Here is an 18,636-nt window from a genome sequence, read left to right as displayed (position 1 = left end):
GTGTACCTCTTTCAACGGTCAGTAACAGTGATTTGGTAAAATCTGTGTCTTGTTCTCAGTTTGATGCTTTTTTTGCTGAAATCTCATTTTGATATCAATCTGGTGCAACGGTTGGAGCTTGAAAAAGTAGGTTTTTCATCAAAATTTGAATTTGATGCTGGGTTTGGTTCACCGTTGGAGATGTTCTTACTCCAATACTTTAAATGTCACTTTTTCTATTCTTCTTACAAATTATCAAATATAAATATTATATGTGAATCGCATTATGAAAGAGGTAGAATAAAGTGACATTTATACACAAGTCCTAATTTATAAATTTATTTTTTATTAAATTCTAATTAAAATTTTTTAGACTTTCAAGCCTCATTAAATTTTTAATAATCGAAATTACCCTTCAAACAATGATTATTCATCATTTATGATTATCTCTAAATGAACATGATGATTTGACATTTATTTTGATTTTCAAAGCTTTAAAACATCGACTTTCAAATTAAAAAAACTAAAAAAAATTATGTCAGTTGTTTGGTTTCAGTTTTTTGAATTCAGTTTTCTAAAAATTGAGTTTTTTTTTTTTGTTTTTAGTAAGTATTTTTAAAATTTTAAGTATTTTTTTTAAAACTTTTTTAGATGCATCTTACTTAGATGTATCTAAGAAATAAAATATTTGTGAAAAAATATTTCAAAAAATATACTGAATTTTGGTATTTTTTTATTATATATATTTTTGGTATTTAGTGAATTTTTTAAAGATTTTTTTCATGAAAATTATACTTTTTAAGTGTATTTATGTTAGGTGTATCTAAAAATTTAAAAAATTGCATAAAATATTAAAAAATCAGAAAAAACAAAAAAAATATGGAAAATAAGAAAGTAGAAAAAAACTGATATGCAAAACTAAAAATAAAAAAAAAAACCTTTAAAAACAAAAAAAATAATAATGTTCTTAGTTTTAAAACTGGAAAAAAAACTAATAATGTTCTCGATTTTATTAGATAGTTGAATTAAACTAATAAGTAGAAGGGCAAAAACGTTTAATTTCTTATTCTCTGTTTTTTTATTAGTTAGTAAAATAATTATCTGAAACATTACTATGCAAAATTGATAATATTATCAATTTTACTAAATAAGACTTATTGGTTCGAAAAATCTTAAATAGAATTTAAATTACCATAATATTTGTAAATAGGACTTTTATATAATTAACTCTAGAATAAAAAGGTTTGTCAAATTTTAACTAAAGTTAAACTTTGTAACAAATTTTAGAAATACTAAAATATGGCACACAGTTTAGTTATTGAAGAACTCAAAAATTGAGCTTCAGGTTAGTTTTTGACAATATAGGAATTTTATTTTTATTTTTTTTGGATAAATGGAAGTTAATAGTTAATTATTAGATTAACAATTTTAGGGGTTCAACTCTCACCTTCTCCTTGCAAGCACTTAAATCTTGCTTTTTATTTCACTTCGACGAATGAAACCTAAGACGCTCCTCAGAAGAGATTCGGTGGCCATTAGAGAGCAGAGAGAGCAAATGGAGGAAGGGCTTTACCAAGAGCGGGGAGAGAGAAAAGAAAGAGGAGAAGGGAGAAATAAATAAATAAAATAAAAGATGAGAATCACAATTTATTTTTAATCTTTAGTGCTAGGGTTCAGTAATTTAAATTTAAAAAAAATTAAGAAAAGTAGTATGCAGTTCAAATTCATTCAAAATATAAATTACATCATGCATGAGTTAAATTTGAGTCATATATTGCATTTGTTAATATCCCTAGTATTATTGAATTTTATTTATTTATTTCCTTACTAACTTTATTAATTATATTATATTCTCAACACCTCTTTTCAGATGTGATCACTCTCCTTCGTGAGAGCATCAGCTGCTAAATTTTAGCTTAGTCTGCTAAGGGCAACGTTAGTGGTTAAAATTAGTGTCAGATGTTAAATAGTGTATTAACTGCAGTCAACATTTTAACCAGCGAGAGAGAAAGAGGAAAGTGCCATGGGGTCGTCCAACCGGATGTTCGGCCGATTGTCCTTCCGGACATCCAGACCTTCAAGAAAAAGAAAAAAAATTGCAGAGTTTTTTTTTGGCCGGGCGGACGATTTTATGGTCGGCTGACTTATTACCAAACAAAGATATGCACTGACAGAAAGAGAGAGAGGCACGTAGGGTGTGTTTGTTTGGACGGACTGGATAAGGGGGATTGTAATCCATCGGACTGTTAGTCCCGGGATACATTGTCCTGGAACTATTTGGTTGGATTGGATTTGTATCCTATGTTTGTTTAGTCATGGGATTAAATGTCTTGATTGGACTATTTTTAGTAAATCTAATGTTTGGTTAGACGGACTGGATAAGGATAAATGTTCAAAAGACTATTTTACCCTTATAATTTATAATTTAACAACACTAAAAAAATTTAATTTATAAGGCCACAATTTTTAATTTATTATTTTCAATTAAATTAAATTTATATTTTATATTTTTATTTAATATATAATTTTAAATAACGACAATAAAAAAATAATTTTATTTAATATATAAATTAAATTTTCAACAACACTAAAAAAATTTAATTTATAAGGTCATAATTTATAATTTATTATTTATTATTTTTAAATAAATTTAATTTATAATTTATATTTTTTATTTAATATATAATTTTAAATTAACAATACTAAAAAAAAATTTATTTAATATGTAAATTTAATTTTTTAACAACACTAAAAAAATTTAATTTATAAGGCCATAATTTATAATTTATTATTTTTAATTAAATTTAATTTATAATTTATAATTTAAATTTTTTATTTAATATATAGTTTTAAATTAACAACACTAAAAAAATAATTTATAAATGTTCAAAGGACTATTTTACCTTTTTCTAATTGTTCACTAAGTAATAGCATGGAGGGTAAAATGGACATTTCACAAAATAATCCCATGGGACACCAATCCCATAGTTTCTATCCCACACCCCCCATGGGATAGGATAGTCCCATGTTTGTGGGATTAATAGTCCGGGGGACTATTAGTCCGGAGCAAAATTTTTCAAACAAACAATGGACTATTAGTCCGGTGGGACTAATAGTCCAATCCCACCCCTTATCCCTCAAAACAAACATGCTCTTATAGTGCAGTGGGGTGGGGGGCCACTGCACTTTTCATTTATTTTTTATATATATATATATATATATTCTTAACACACACCTTAACACATCTATTGTATCACCATTCATTCACTAAATTAACAAATTCTTAACACATATTTTTTGGTCTCATTTTTATCATTTTTTATCATATAATACACTTTAACATACATTTTTAACGCAGATGTGCATATATTTTTAATTATCGGACAATAGTGAAATTCAAATATAAAATTAGGGGTGTGCATAATACCGCCGAAACCGTCGAAACCGCCAAAACCGCACCGAGCCGCACCGCCAAGGCAAATTCTTTATTATTTGCCAATTGAACCGCCGGTTTTTGGTAAGAAAAATGGCAAATTCTAGTGACACTTTTATCAATCCGCCGGTTTCTATTTTTCTTCCAAACCGCACCGACCCGCACCGTTATTAAATCATGTTTTATAAGATTCTAAAAATTCTTTTTTACTTAAGTTTGCTTGTTGTTCTATACCTTAGAATATAGTATTACATTACTGTTCGAGGGGAATTTAAGATATCAGTAATCCAAAATAAAGTTGGATTCCAATTCACTTTTCAATCTCTTTTTTTTCCTGGTCATGTTGCAAACTTACATCAGCTCACTTTTCAATCTAAATACTTTTCAACAGTAAACATTTTCCATATGTTGTAAACACTGAATGATATTAATTTTATGTATTGTATTTGATCATTGTAGCTTCCACATATGCTTGTAATGAACTGATGGCATAGTCTTGATATTATCATATTGTTGCTACATTTGTTGCATCAGAAGAAAGCTTTGCAAGATGCTTAACATCATGGTATCTCTCGTTTTTTTTTTTACTTTTTATTTAAGCTTTGTAATTTGAATTATATTTTTTATAAACCGCCAATCCGCCCGAACCGCCAAGGAAAATCCGTCATTATTTGCCAACCAAACCGCCGGTTTTTGATAAGGAAAATGGCAAATTTTAGTGACACTTTTATCAATCCGCTACCCGCCATACGGTTTCTATTTTTCTCTCAAACCGCACCGACCTGCACCGCGCACACCCCTATATAAAATATATGACTTGCTTTAATATTATATTAAATTATATATTATCAATTTATCTAAAAATTTATTCTCAATGCTTGTATATATATATATTATAATTTTAACATCTAGGAGATGCTTTTCCTGCAATGAAACGTGGGAGTTATGATAGTTTGTTCATCTTTTTGCAGGGAAAGGAAAGGGGTGGTCTGAGTAGAGTTTTTTTTTTAAAATGTTTAAAACAACAAAACAATTTAGAGAATTTATTCACTTTTTAAAGTATTTGAGAAATTAATTTATTTTTTAAAATCTCATTTTAAAAATATAATTTTAAATTAAAATCACATTTTCAACATTCAATTTCACTAAGATATATTATATTTTCAACATACGATTTTAAATTGAAATTACATTTTAAAAATACAATTTTTAATTTAAAATTATATTTTCAAAATACAATTTCATAAAACAAGTTAATTTTTTAAATAATTTAAAAAGTGGATCAATTCTTTAAATTATTATTTTTTAAATATTAAAGAAAAAACCTCGGTGTGGGTAGGGAAATAATGGCATCTATATTGGAATTAGATTTGTCAGGATTTTAGAGGCTTATCAGTTTTTCCTTTCTTTCAACTTCCATCCAACAATTTGACATTGATGGAAGTTTTGATGGACCCCAATACTCATTGCTTCGTAGACTTCTACTCTCTCCCGACCACACACACACACACCCCCCCCCCCCCCCCCCCCCCCCCCCCCGCTCTTCCCCTCTCTCTCTCTCTCTCTCATATTACAAGAAGAAAAACAAAGGTTACGTTTTGGTAGAATTTTATAATTATGATTTGAGTGTATAAGTTGTATTTTAAGTTTATGAGATTTGAAATTATGATTTGAGTATGAAAAATTTGTTTGGTAAAGAGTTTTGAAAATAATTTTGAATTGAGTGAGGAATTATTGATGTGACATTTAATATTTGATACAAAAATTTATAACGAAAATGAGTTGGACCCCCAATGGGGGTGCTGGGGTCTCCTCCCATTGGCCAAAAAATTGTTTTTTTTTTTTTTTTTTCTTCATTGCCAGCCCCTCACGTGGAGGGTGGGGGGTGCTGGGGGTGCCTCCGTACTGGAGGTCGGAATCACGGCTCAATTTATAATTCATAATCAAACATACAATTCAAAATTATTTTAAAGTACATAAAAAATTTTAAAAAATTCAGAAAATATTTTTTTTGAACATATAAAAATTAACATATCAAAAAAAAAATTCACTATTCCAGTCAACCAGCCGAACGACCAGTTAGGCAAAATTTGCAAAAAAAAATTCCGAAACTCGTGCCTAGTACAGACATCTCTGCAGAGTTTTGGAAACGTATTTCCAAAACACGTTCCAAACATCATATTCAAAACTCGGTGTAGAATCACATTTTGAAAACATAACCAAACAGAGACTCTCTCTCTCTCTCTCTCATATTACAAGAAGAAAAACAAAGAAGAATTTTATTAACTAATTTGTCTAATTTGTTACATACATGAGAAAATTACTACTGAACAAACCATAACTTAACCACAATTAGGTACTACTCATTGTTAAATAATTGCATATCTCATTGAACTTTCATGGCAGTTATATGTACCATGGCATTATCATTTTATTTTGTTTATAAATGTTCATATTGATTAACTATATATATAAGTTGTTGTTGGTGGTTTTAGTAGTAGGAGTAGTTGTTTTTCCCCCTTAATTTGTTGTTACTATTTTTGTGTTTTACTTCATTTGGTTTTAGTAGTAGGAGTACATGTTTTTTGAGTATTGCCACCAAAAATTGACATTTTGGATTATTTTAATTATTTTTTGATTAACAAAAAAAAAGTAATAATTTATTGATAATATTACAACGGGAGATGAGGGCGAAAAAACACTTTACTCTTACGTGACATTTTGGGTTGGATAGGAAGAATTGAAGAACCGAGAGTGTGGAATCTCATATAAATATGTACCTTTGGTTTCAAACATTTTACTCTTATTGAAAGAAAAATGTAACCCATGTACTTATCTGGACAATCTTAAAATAACAATCTAAATTATTTTCCAATGCAAGGAAAAAAATGAAAACAATCAACATTCTTCTCTTAATATAAACTTCCCACCGTTTCACACTCTAAATAACAAAATCTCTTCTAATTTATAATAGAATAATGAAATCCATTTCTTTGTGTCAAAGTAATTGATAATATTCTTGACAAATTATTGTGATTATCCAACGTATGAATTAACCGACACGGAAGACACGTTTGTAGGAAAATTACGTAAATGACCATATAGAGTTGTGTAGAAAAGAAGAAATAAAAAACAAACATGCTTATTTTCTTGGCAAATTATGATTATCCAACGTATGGATAAGCCGACACCAGGGAACACGTTTAAAGCGAAATTACTTAAATGACTGAAAAATTTTGTAAAAACAAAAAATATATAAAAAAAAGACAAAGAAAACCAATATCATTTACGATTATAAAGTAAAAAAATATTCCTACCCATGAGTAGTAAAGCAAATATCTTGAATTAATTTCAAGAAAAGTAAATAATTCATGCATTGGAAAAAATATTTTTGTTCAACCTAAACCGGTATCAAATTTGGTAAAGAGTAATGCAACACAAAATCTTTATACAAAATGATATAATTCATTCTGATCTTCTTATTTCTCAAAAAAAAGTAAATAATAATAATAATAATAATAATAATAATAATAAATACACCTATCAATTGCAATCATGATTTCAAGACATTAATGCTACATCATTCTTGATGATATTTCAATAAGAAAATTCTGTTTTTCATTAGTTAAATATAGATGTTTTGAAAATTTTCATGATTGGAAACAAAAATATTTGTAATGTATTTTTCTTCGAAACTGTTAGGTTTTATTTCTTGGCATTCTCGTTTGACAAAACTCCTTTGAGTTGTAATTTTATTCGCATTTTTATTTCAGTGAGGCTATGTGTTGTTAGATGCGAATCCAACCCGAATTGTGCCTTTCAGAGAAGTTTGTGATGCAAATATTTTCAAGATTGCCACTTCGCTGATTATTACGGGGGTCGAGCTGCCCGGTCAGCTCGCGGCCCGAAGCAAAATGCAAAAATGCATTCAAAGTTGCCTGTCCGATCATGTTATATTTTTCCAGTTTTTCCAGTTTTGGCCTTCCCGCTTGAGCCGGGAAAGGGACGCTCGAGCGGGGATTGAAAGCTCTCAGCATCTCTGCAGTCGCCTACAAAAGTACTGGATAGTGTGATTTGCCGCTCGAGCGGCAAAACCGACGCTCGAGCGTGGAGCCTGTATGAAATCACAGAATTTGAAGTCTCCGCTCGAGCGGGGAAAAGGGCGCTCGAGCGGACCGCGAGATCCCAGATTTCCAGATTTGATTAAAGAGTTGGTTTTCTTCTGAAATTAGGATTGCTTTGGTTTTCTATAAATAATTGGTTTTCTCCCAACACCAGTAAGACTTCTTCAGATCTTATTTTTGGATCTTAAGGTTTATATCTAGAGAGATTTTGCTAGTTTTTCTTTGATGTTTTGATTGAGTCTTCAACTCATGTTCTAAAGAGAGTACATCAAAGGTTGTGTTTTGTTCTACAAAAGAGAGAGTTGTTCTTCGGTAGATTCTGAAGAATTCGAGCCTGAAGCTTTGGTGGATTCCGGGGTGGCTCATCGTAAAGACAATTCCGAGGTGAAGACGGGTTGGAAGAGGCACATAGAGGTTGGTTCAATTAGGCGTGGATTCGCTAGGTAATTGAGAGTATACCTGTGTAATTCCTTTAAATCTTCTTAGTGGATTGTTTTGTGGCTGTTGCCCGTGGTTTTTTTATCACAGTTGGAGGTGTCCAATTGTGGTTTTTTCCACGTAAAATCGTTGTGTTTCTTTGTCTTAAGTGTTTGATTGGGATTGTTATATTCTGCTTAAAATTGATACATAATCACAAATCAACATCTAGGGGATTTCTAGATTTTTCAGAAACAAAAATACTGTCATATTTAAATTTAATTTTTAATCAATCTAAAAGTTTAAAATAGGGCAAATTACATATACACCCCTCGAGGTTTGGCTAAATTACAGATACCCCCCTGAGGTTTCGGAAATTACATCCCGCCCCCTGAGGTTTGTATTTTTATAACAATTTGCCCCCTGAGGTTTATATTTCATAACAAATTACCCCCTAATTTCTTATGCAAATATAGCATTCAGGGGGGAATTCGTAATTTCTCAAACCTCAGGGGGGCATCTGTAATTTAGCCAAACCTCGAGGGGTGTATATGTAATTTGCCCTTTAAAATATTAAACAGAATAAGAACTTTATTATTTATATTACATCTTATTATTTTACTAATTTACTAACTTCATTATAATTCCAACATGAGCTTGCTCAATTTATTTTCTCTATTCATATTTTACACAATAAGTTTTTTTTTTTTTTTTTTTTTTTTTTTTTGAGCAGCAACAGCAACCAAACTTTATTAAAAATGAAGTATAAATACAACATGGACTAGGGAAAAAAAATACAACATTATTTAAATTAAGCATCCCAGCTAAGTTGACACCCAAAGCTAGACCAATCATATGCATCCCCAAACCCCAAAACAGTCATACACAATAGTATTCAAACAGTCATATTTCCTTTTCTCATTGAACTTTGTAGGTATTTTATTCAGAGAGAGATAGAGAGTCAGAAATATACTATGCATGTCTTCTATGTGGAGTCCAAAAAGCCCTAGGAAGATGAGAGGGTGGAATAGTTTCCGATATACATTCCATCCAGCGTTTACTAGTTGACCCCAAAATACCCTTTACACATTATACACATGTATCATCCACTAAACAAGAAGATCAACAAGCAAGAGAGCAACGTACAAAAAACTCAAAAAAAAAATCTGTCAAAAGTATTAGTTTGAACACAAAAATGGAAGCAGAAAGAGGAGGGTTACCGAGCTACGAGCTGCAAGTATCTTTCGCTGCCCCGCCAGCAATTCAAGAAATGGGGTTTGTACAATTTGAAGATCATAACCAGGTTATGAGCTTCTTGGCTCCTTCACAACAGCCTTCTCAGATATCTCAGCCTCTTAGCGGTGGCGGCACCACCACCAACCACCACCGCAGCAACGACAACGACAACGATGACAACAACGCTATGGGGTTTAGCCATAACAGACCTGCTTGGAATAATGACCAGGTTGTTAAAATTCTTTATGTATCGCATGTTAATATAGTTTTTGTAAGGGTAATTTTCTTGTTTTCTAAATTTTAAATTTTGTTTTTTTCTTTGTTGTGATATTATAATATAAATTCTTGTTAATCTTGGTATTTTATAGTTCAATTTTGCCAATATTATAGGCTGATATGTAGGCTTATAATACGTGTTTTTGTCCTTTTTTCTCCCCGCAATTTATTATTATTAATCTGTCTTATTAATTGGAATTTCTTTAAAGAATTGCTTGTTAATTTTATATTTTATGCTTGAATATTATTTTAGGTTGGGCAATTGGATCCCAAGACTGTTAATGATGAGAATTGCAGTGGTAATGCCAACGATGCTAGCACTTCATGGTACTCTCTTCTCCAAACCCTTTTCAATTTAGCTTTTCCCTAGGTGTTAATCTCTCTCTCTCTTAAAGAAACCTAACCATATATAAAATAGATCTCTGAGTTTGGTTGCGTCACATTAAACTTTTTTTTATTTTACAATATTTTTTGTTTTGGACAAATATTTATTTTGGACAAATATTAAATATAACAGTGATATTATGTGAGGACAACTCGCTCCTCTCTCTCTTTGTGCCTGTGTGTAAGAGAGAGGTATGTTTGCTCTCCCAAAATCTAAGGAGATCTGGTTCTCTATATGTTTGAATTTGGTTAGAATATACTTTTGTACAACATGTCCTTTCTCTCTCTCTCTCTTTTCTTGTGGTGTGTGAGAAGGAATGAGTACTAGACCTACTATTTCTATAGGCTTGCTACTCATTGACACCCAAGTCTACATGTCATCCATCACCACTTTATCTTCAAGTTTCCATTACTGGTTTTTTCGTTTCTATTAAGTTCATTGTGTATTTAACAAAAAGTAAGAGATTAATGGAGATGAATATTAGTGGGTAATTAATTTGGATTAATTGAACAGGTGGAGGAGTTCAAGCTCAGAGAAGAGCAAGGTGAAAGTGAGGAGAAAACTGAGAGAGCCAAGGTTTTGTTTCCAAACAAGAAGTGATGTGGATGTTCTTGATGATGGTTACAAATGGAGGAAATATGGACAAAAAGTTGTCAAGAATAGCCTTCATCCTAGGTACTCTCTCTCTCTCTCTCTCTCTCCTTTAGTTGTACATTTTTGTTTTTATGAGCAAAAAAAGATAAATTTTTATTAAACTCAAAGCAAAGAGTATAATAATACAATATTAAGTTCTACCATGATTTTTCATTTCTTTTTGAGCTTGTTTGATATATGAAATTAATAATGAATGAAAGTCTACAAGTATTTCATTTTGGTGCAAGTACATTGAAGCATGATTAGCAAGTAGAGAACAATGTACACTGTTTAGCAATTTGATTTCCCCTTTCTTCTGGTTTGTTGATTCTGTTTTTGGCATTTGCTGATCTATTGCTAACTATCAATCTAGTGTTTTAATGGGCTTGCATATGATTCCGCTAGCTAGAGGGTGCCAACTAGGGTGGGTGCAGGTCGGTTACGGTCACGGAACTTTCAATCCGCCATTCGTCCGTCAGATTGGCGGATTAGAAAAAATCAATCCGCATCCGTCCGCCAATCCAGCGGATGTGGATTGAGCGGATTGGCGGTTTGGCGGATGGATGCGAATCGGTTTGACGGTTTAAAATTTTATAAATTTTCAACATAATTCAACTTGTGCACTTCCTCAAAAAAAAAAAAAAATATTACAGTCAATGACTTAAAAAAGTTTTACAATAACTGCATGTCTTATCCAAAGAAAGAAAGTTTAAAACTTTATAATATCACAATCATTGCATGCCTCATTCGCATATTACAATCACAGCATGATTCATCCACATAAATTATTACAATCTGTGGTTCTTAAAATATAAAAACAATTCAAACCACCAAAATCATGAACAGAACAGTAGTAGAGATTTTATGTCTTTGTATTGTTACATCTATATATAGTTAGATTTAAAAACTAAAAAATATAGATAAATAATACATATATTTTTTTCAATTCAAAAAATATATTCAAGTTGAATTTTTTTTTCAACAGAATATTTAAACTTTTTTTCAATTGAAAACACAAATAAAATATTTAAACAAATTGAAAACACAAAGTTTTATAAATTACTAAGGGTGCTCGCGGTTTGGCGGTTCGATTATAGCCAAAGGAATCTCAAATCCGCCATCCGTCTGCCAAATTGGCGAATTGGAGAAAATCGATCCGCAACCGTCCGCTCGTCATCACGCATCCGTCCAAAGTACAGTGGATCGGTTCAGTTCGGTCGGTTTTGACGGATCGATATATCCGCTGTTCACCTCTAGTGCCAACCTCGTTGCTATATTCTAGCCTAGCTATGATGTAGCTTCGCTTCCATAGTTTCAATATTTATTAGTGTTTTCATGTGAGAAATATTGGCTTTGGCATTGAGGGATTAATAAATTTTCTTTTGTTGATTCAAAAAAGTAAAAAAGAGCTGAAACTATTAATCTTTAAATATATATAGGTTTTTTTATTTTTTATTTTTTTATCAACTATAAATTTATATAGTTAATTAGCGTTTATATTGGATTGGAATGTTACTTCATGTTTTGCAAGATTGAGCTGAAACCATTATGTGATGCATGGAAATTGTAAAATTGATGGTTAACAATTAACTTTTCTAAATTTGTTGTCTAATTTGATCGTTAATTTATCAAATTTGTATTTAAAAAGTCTCCATCAAATTTTATACGGAAGTAGGGGTATTTTTGTTCAAATTTAAAAAAATTTGAATAAAAATTTGGACAGAAATGGAACTGGGACTATTTAAACATAAATTCGGTAAGTTAGTGATTATATTGATACAATTAAAATATCTGGATCAAAATGAAGCATAGCGGATTCTTTTGAAGACCGACAATATATTGAACACTTTTAGAAAAGAGTACAAGTATAATCTTATAAAGCATATAATATTTGATAGAATTCAAAGCTGACAAAGATATCAAGTTAAGAAGATGGAAAATAATGAGTTTTTGCAAAATTCACTTAGGCGAATATTCGATTCTAACAAGGCTAACCAGGCAATTTATCAAATTGAATAATCAAAAGAATTAATTGTTTGTATGATTCAATGGTTTCTTCAGTAATGTTTAATCATGTCCATTTAGAAATACCAAGTTTAGGTACACCAGTTCACATGTTTTGCACTTTAATTAGTTGCATATTAATTATGAAGGTGAAGAAAACTTCTTATTTCACCAACTGATAAGTACTTGTAGTTCTGTACTGTCATTAGGTAGCATTAAGTTTATAATGTTGCCTTCAAAAGGATTTGATCTAACTAAACGAGACGCGAGAACAAAATGATTTGCCTTCAATTATTTACAAAATCATGTTTTGTTGACGATTCTCATCAATCCAATCTTGAGCCAATCCAAGAAGTCTTTTTATTTATTTATATATCCTTCTAGTTTGTTGTCATCGTCTATTATTTGTAGGCATAAAAAATGGACTGTACCATTTAGCGAAGGAGGCAGAGAGATTTGTCTTTGAAAGAAAACACCAAAACCAATGTAACTACAAAGGGTTCCAACATGAGAGAAGTGACGGAACCATGACCTTAGCTCAAAAGAACCATCATTAAGTTGAAATCTTGACAAAAATCAAAATCAAATTTAATCTAAATTTTATTTGATGATAAGACTAAAAATAAGTGTGATATGAAAGTTATATTTAAATATAAGCTCAAGTTAATTGATCATTATCTTTATTGTTATTAATTTCATTTTGTGTATGATCATCATCACAATTTAAAAAATAATCACATGCTCTCATAAAATATGATAATGAAATTATATCAAGATGCACACACAAAAATGAGGCATAGAGAGGGATAGATAAACAAATGAGAGAAAGGTGAATAAATTATATACTTTGGTGGCTATATATCACTTATTTTTTTCACCGTTTTGAATTACTGAATTACGTAGTAATATATTATTAGTTGTCATTAATTGTGTAATAATTATATGTAAACAAGTGAATCAATTATGAGTATTTATATAAGAAGTGATATAAAATAGTGACAAAAAATTGGTGACGTATAACATTTCTCTAATATGAAATTTATAGCATAATTAAACATTTAAAGTGCGAAATTAAACATTTAAGAAAAAAGATAAAGAAAATAGTGATAGATATTACTTGAAAGGATTAAATTAAAATATATATTTTTGTTGGAGGCAGAAGAATAATTTTTTAAAAGTTGAGGGAGGCACGTGACCTCCTGACCCTCATGTACATCTGTCCCTGTGACGGACTAGGAAGAGGCGAGAGAGAGAGTGAGTGTGTGAAACTCAAAAAAGTTGTAATTCAATGAATGCATGTATTCCAAGAAATGGAGGTTAAAGGTTGATTTTTTATTATTTTTATTTTTATGGCGGAGAATTTCAACACATGTATCGTTTCGTTTAGTATAATATCTTATGAATAAGTTTTGGATACATGCAATCACTTATAAATTACGCATATCAGTTAAGCTTAAATATTTTGTGCCTGTAAAAGTTGAATATGGAATCTCTGAAAATTACCATATACTCCTTAATACTAGGCCACCGTAGGTAGAAGGATTTCTTCTTAGCTACATGCATAAATGATTAATGAGTCACCCTCTTCTTAATTACATGCTTATTAATGTCACCAACTCTGCATTCAACCACAGGATCATCTAAATAAGTACAAACACTTTTTTTTTTTTTTATGGGAAAAGAATAATAAGTATTTCAAATTTTAAAATCTGAACAAGTCATTAGTTCTTTCCCTTGTTTTTGTTAATTGACAAAATATAACTCTTCCTCTTTGTTGGTGAAGTAGAATTCTTGTGAAAACGTAGAATAAATGAAATTAAAATTGGTAAGTATGTGATGCGAATAAGACCTTTTAATCCTCTTTTTATTTTTTTTTTATCAGCAGTCATACCCTTTGTCTCAAACATCATCATATGAAATTTGTAAGTCTACTTTAACGTTTTCACAAGTTTTGGTTTTTTCACAAAATTCATCAGCTTAAATTTTGTTACCAAAATTTGTAAATCCATCCTCTTGACATTTCACAAAATTTTTTAAGCTTCAAAAGTCCCAAAGTTTTGATGTTTTCACAAAATTAATGAGTTTACATTTTGCAACCACAATTTGTACTCGGTCCCTACCTTAGGCTTAAAATGTTATGAGTTGATATAATTTTTTTGATGTACTTTAGCCTATTCCTTTCTTATTGATATAATTTTGTTGAACTACTTGTATTGCATTTTACATCAATAAAAACTTTATTTTTTTGATAAAAAAAAAATGTTATGAGTCCTTTGAGCTCATGCACATATGGCTAGCTATTTGGAAAGGAAAACATGTTCACTTAGAACAATTGCCCTGCTTAATCCTGTTGGATGAAATTAACAAATGCTATATGCACTAATTAGCGTACTGCCTAGTGTACCAATTGATGATGTGGCATAATTTAAGAAGTTTTTGGTATTTATAATGTGATTAATGAGTGAGATTAATAATAATGTCATAACTAATGTTGGTACACTAGTTAGTACACTAATTGGTGCATGTAGCACTACCGTTAATCTTATGTTCACCAACTATATTTACTTGTAGCATTTGGTACAACCTAGTGTGGAATAGCATTTATATTTGTTTCATGTTTTTGGCTAACAAATGCTTTGGAAACATCAGTTAAGACATAATTACTGCACCATAAATCTCCAATGAAGTTTATTTATTTCACTGCAGTTGATAAAAATTTACATTTTTTGAAGCAAATAGTTATCGAGTTAATAAAATTCTTTTTGTTGATCACAATAATTTTTTTTTTTTTTTCAAATAACATGACTAAGTGCTACGGATTTACCCCCCAATGAAAAAATACATATATTTATATATATATATATGCTAGAATTTAACTATGATATCTTTGACAACTAGTACATATCTGAATACCATATTTGAATGTTACTATGTTATTTGTATAATTAAACATATGCTTGCATCATAAAGATATTCAAATAAGGGTTACATAGGATTAAAAATTTTGGAGTCAACACACAAATTTCTCTAGGTCTAAAGAATTTCAATTCCATGTTAAAATTTTGAGGTAAGGGTTTACAAGTTTTTGTTTTAGCTTTTCAAAACAATTTGGGTTGTTCATTTCATCTTAATATATACAAACTTCCTTTGCGAAGCAAAAAAATAAAATAAAAATAAAAATAATTGATGTTTTCATGATTATATGGTTATGAGTGTTGAATTTTGAGTGTAGGATTTAAAATGTTGAACTAAGATAATAGAGAAAAACTAGTGCTTTTGGGTTGTTTGTTTCCTAGATTTTTTTTTTTATTTTTTATATTAGTTATAGTCAATTTTTTAATTTAAATTCTATACTTTGATCATATCTTAGATTGTTACAGGATTCAGATTATGTCATTTTTTGTAGAAAAAATGTGCAATCGGGGTCAAAGTTTTGTTTATAGATTTGTGGAAGGAAAGGAGACCTAGTTTGCTAGTTGCATAAGAATTGATCTGCAAAATAATTTGATGATGATGAAAAACCACATGCACAATTAACCCCTTAAACCACTCTTAGTGCATAGCCGATTGTGATCAAAATCGCAATAGGTACAGATCTAGACAAGAGAATCCTAACGAGCATGTCAAAGCCGTTTGTGATTAGAGTTCAATCTTATGAGTTTGAATGTAGGATGTCATAGCTAAACGCTTCCCAGCTAGGATAATAACTCGTTTGTCTTAACTTATTCAGTGGAAGTTTTTATTTTTATTTGTATTTGTGAGGATGTCGTATGATTAATTGATATATGTTGAATTTGGTTTGTTAAAATTAATAACCTATTGAGTTAATTTTCATTGGAAATTGAATCAAGAGTTCGGTCTATTCACCTTCTTCTACCAATGCTAAATTCTACTTATATAGGGGTTTGAGAAGAAATGTTATCTACAAGCTTTTCGAAATTTAATCAACTAGATTGATGTTGTTTTTGTTATTAATTACGCTTAACAAGTGTAGGCATATTACACAAATAATAGATCCTATTGTTGTTTTTCTTTTATTTCTTTATTTATTTTTTTATCATTTGGTTTCCTCAATTATTAGATTGTTTGCAGGAGCTATTATCGTTGTACACATAGTAATTGTCGAGTGAAGAAACGGGTTGAACGATTATCAGAAGATTGTCGAATGGTGATAACAACGTATGAAGGTAGACACAATCACTCTCCATGTGATGACTCAAATTCATCAGAACATGAATGTTTTTCTTCATTCTAGTGGCTCATTAAGTGAACAAAAGCAATGTTGTAATGAGTATAATGTACAATTAAAGTCTGCATCAATCTTTATTAAGATTGAGTGTATCCCACATAATTAGTTGTTGTAGAAAGCTTGTTTTCTTGAATATTATCACAGTAGTAAGATATTGAACAACATTATATATCTTCTATACAGATATATGTGTCCGCGGTTGGGTTTGTAACCATTTTACCCTCCAATCATGCTTGTATAAACCATTTTCAGGGGTATTCTATGTTTGTGTATATATATAGTTCCCATGAAATCAAAATACTAGGAGCAATTAGAACTTTGCAAGATATGTGATTGTTGTTTATGCATTGGATTAGGAGTACCTACTTTGTATGTTCTCAGTCCACCAATTTGTGTAAATTACATACATGAAAATAATACTTAAGTGCACTTGTGAGGGTGGTGTGGTGAGGGCATAATCGTGAATGTGTAATTGATAGAAGGGAAAATCAGTAATTTAATCAGATTTATTGCAATCTACACAAGTGCAAATCAACATCTTGTTATAAATTTCTGGCCTGAAAAGTTTTTTGGCTGAAAATTAAAAGGATTCTTCCAACTAAAACCTAGATGGGCTAAAATGGATTAGTTTAGACAATGCCTTGTTAAAGTTGTTACCAAACTATTATGATTCATGAGAAGAATCTATACAAGGAAAGGAAGCTTGGTTCTTAAGACAATATGCTCTAAAAAGAGGTGGATAGGTGGTTACATGGATGATCAAAAAAAAAAAAAAGGTGGTGTTTGGGCTCGGGTTGTGTGGGTTGATGTTGTGGGGAGTCTTTATTTTATTTTTATTTTTTTGTTTTATAGTTAAGTTCTTCTTAACTTTTTTGTTTGAAAAAAAAAAAAATTCGTGAGGCCAAGGGGTTGGTTGTATGGATGCGAGTAGCAGTAGTAGGGGTATTCTGTACTTTCCGAATCTCTCTCGATGCATGTCATCTGCCTGTACCTTTAATTTCATGCTGTTAATGAAATTTTTCTTTGCTGATCAAAAAAAAAAAAGGTGGTTACATGGATGAAAAAATTATTTTATGAAGCATCGTAGCACATAGTATTTCAGTCATTGATTCGTTTGGATCACACCTGAAGTCACACTAATCAGTGGATGAAATCTCATATGGCATACAACATTTCACTTTCTGATTGCAATAGGTCTCATGTGAGTCACCCCAATCAATGAATCTATATGACATGTTCCACACTATAATAAATAAACTCTATACATTTGCATTATATATTAAAAAAAATTACTCAAAAATTTATTTAGAAATGAAATATGAAATAAGATTTGTTTTAGATGTGACTCAATATTAACTTTAAATCTGCACCTTACATATAATTTTTGAGGAAAAATTATGCTTAATTTTTCACAATTACTAGAATTATTAAACACTATAAATTATGTTTTTGGTTTATTGGTTGTATCGCTTTATAATATGAGGTTGCGGGTTTAATTCTTTTAGAGAAAAATTTAATATCTTCTATTTTGTTTGTTTCTCATCATTTTAAACGTTGTAACTATTGTTATATTTTAATCATTCAAGATAATTTTTTAAAAATCACCTGATTAATAATTTTCCCTAAATTATTTATTATATTTGTAATTAAGTATTTTAATAAAATATTCCATCAAGGTAGGGTGTCATATATCAATCAATTCAGATGTAGATGGGGAGCGCATTTGGGAAGTGAACGTTATACGCTTCGTTTGGAACCTAATAGTTTTAGTTTAAAAATTAAAAAATTATTAAAAAAATTAAATAATTTATAATTTATATTAAAAGGTTAAAGATTTTATTTTTTTTATTTTTTGTACATCTTTTCGTAAAAAATTAAAAAGTCATTCCAAACATTTTAC

The 18,636-nt window shown here is 30.1% G+C and overlaps 1 protein-coding gene across 1 annotated transcript; it reads left to right on the top strand.

Moving 5' to 3' along the window:
* Positions 1–8,802: 8,802 nt before the first annotated feature.
* On the top strand, positions 8,803–17,062 carry WRKY12 (WRKY family transcription factor). Its single transcript, XM_028236840.2, has 4 exons — positions 8,803–9,418; positions 9,719–9,792; positions 10,364–10,525; positions 16,580–17,062. Exons 1-4 carry the CDS (start codon positions 9,149–9,151, stop codon positions 16,740–16,742), a joined length of 669 nt encoding a protein of 222 aa, XP_028092641.1. The 5' UTR covers positions 8,803–9,148; the 3' UTR covers positions 16,743–17,062.
* Positions 17,063–18,636: the final 1,574 nt, after the last annotated feature.

This window comes from Camellia sinensis, chromosome 2 (genome assembly GCF_055761805.1).
Source record: "Camellia sinensis isolate YWXY chromosome 2, ASM5576180v1, whole genome shotgun sequence".
Classification (NCBI taxonomy): Eukaryota; Viridiplantae; Streptophyta; class Magnoliopsida; order Ericales; family Theaceae; genus Camellia; species Camellia sinensis.
This window is presented reverse-complemented; position numbering and strand designations above follow the sequence as displayed.

What these genes read in the sequence shown, in the direction of transcription:
- WRKY12 (XM_028236840.2), top strand. Translation starts at nt 9,149, where the DNA reads ATGGAAGCAGAAAGAGGAGGGTTACCGAGCTACGAGCTGCAAGTATCT. An exon ending in AACGATGCTAGCACTTCATG is followed by an intron (nt 9,793 to 10,363) that starts GTACTCTCTTCT and finishes TTAATTGAACAG; the next exon opens with GTGGAGGAGTTCAAGCTCAG. An exon ending in AAGAATAGCCTTCATCCTAG is followed by an intron (nt 10,526 to 16,579) that starts GTACTCTCTCTC and finishes GATTGTTTGCAG; the next exon opens with GAGCTATTATCGTTGTACAC.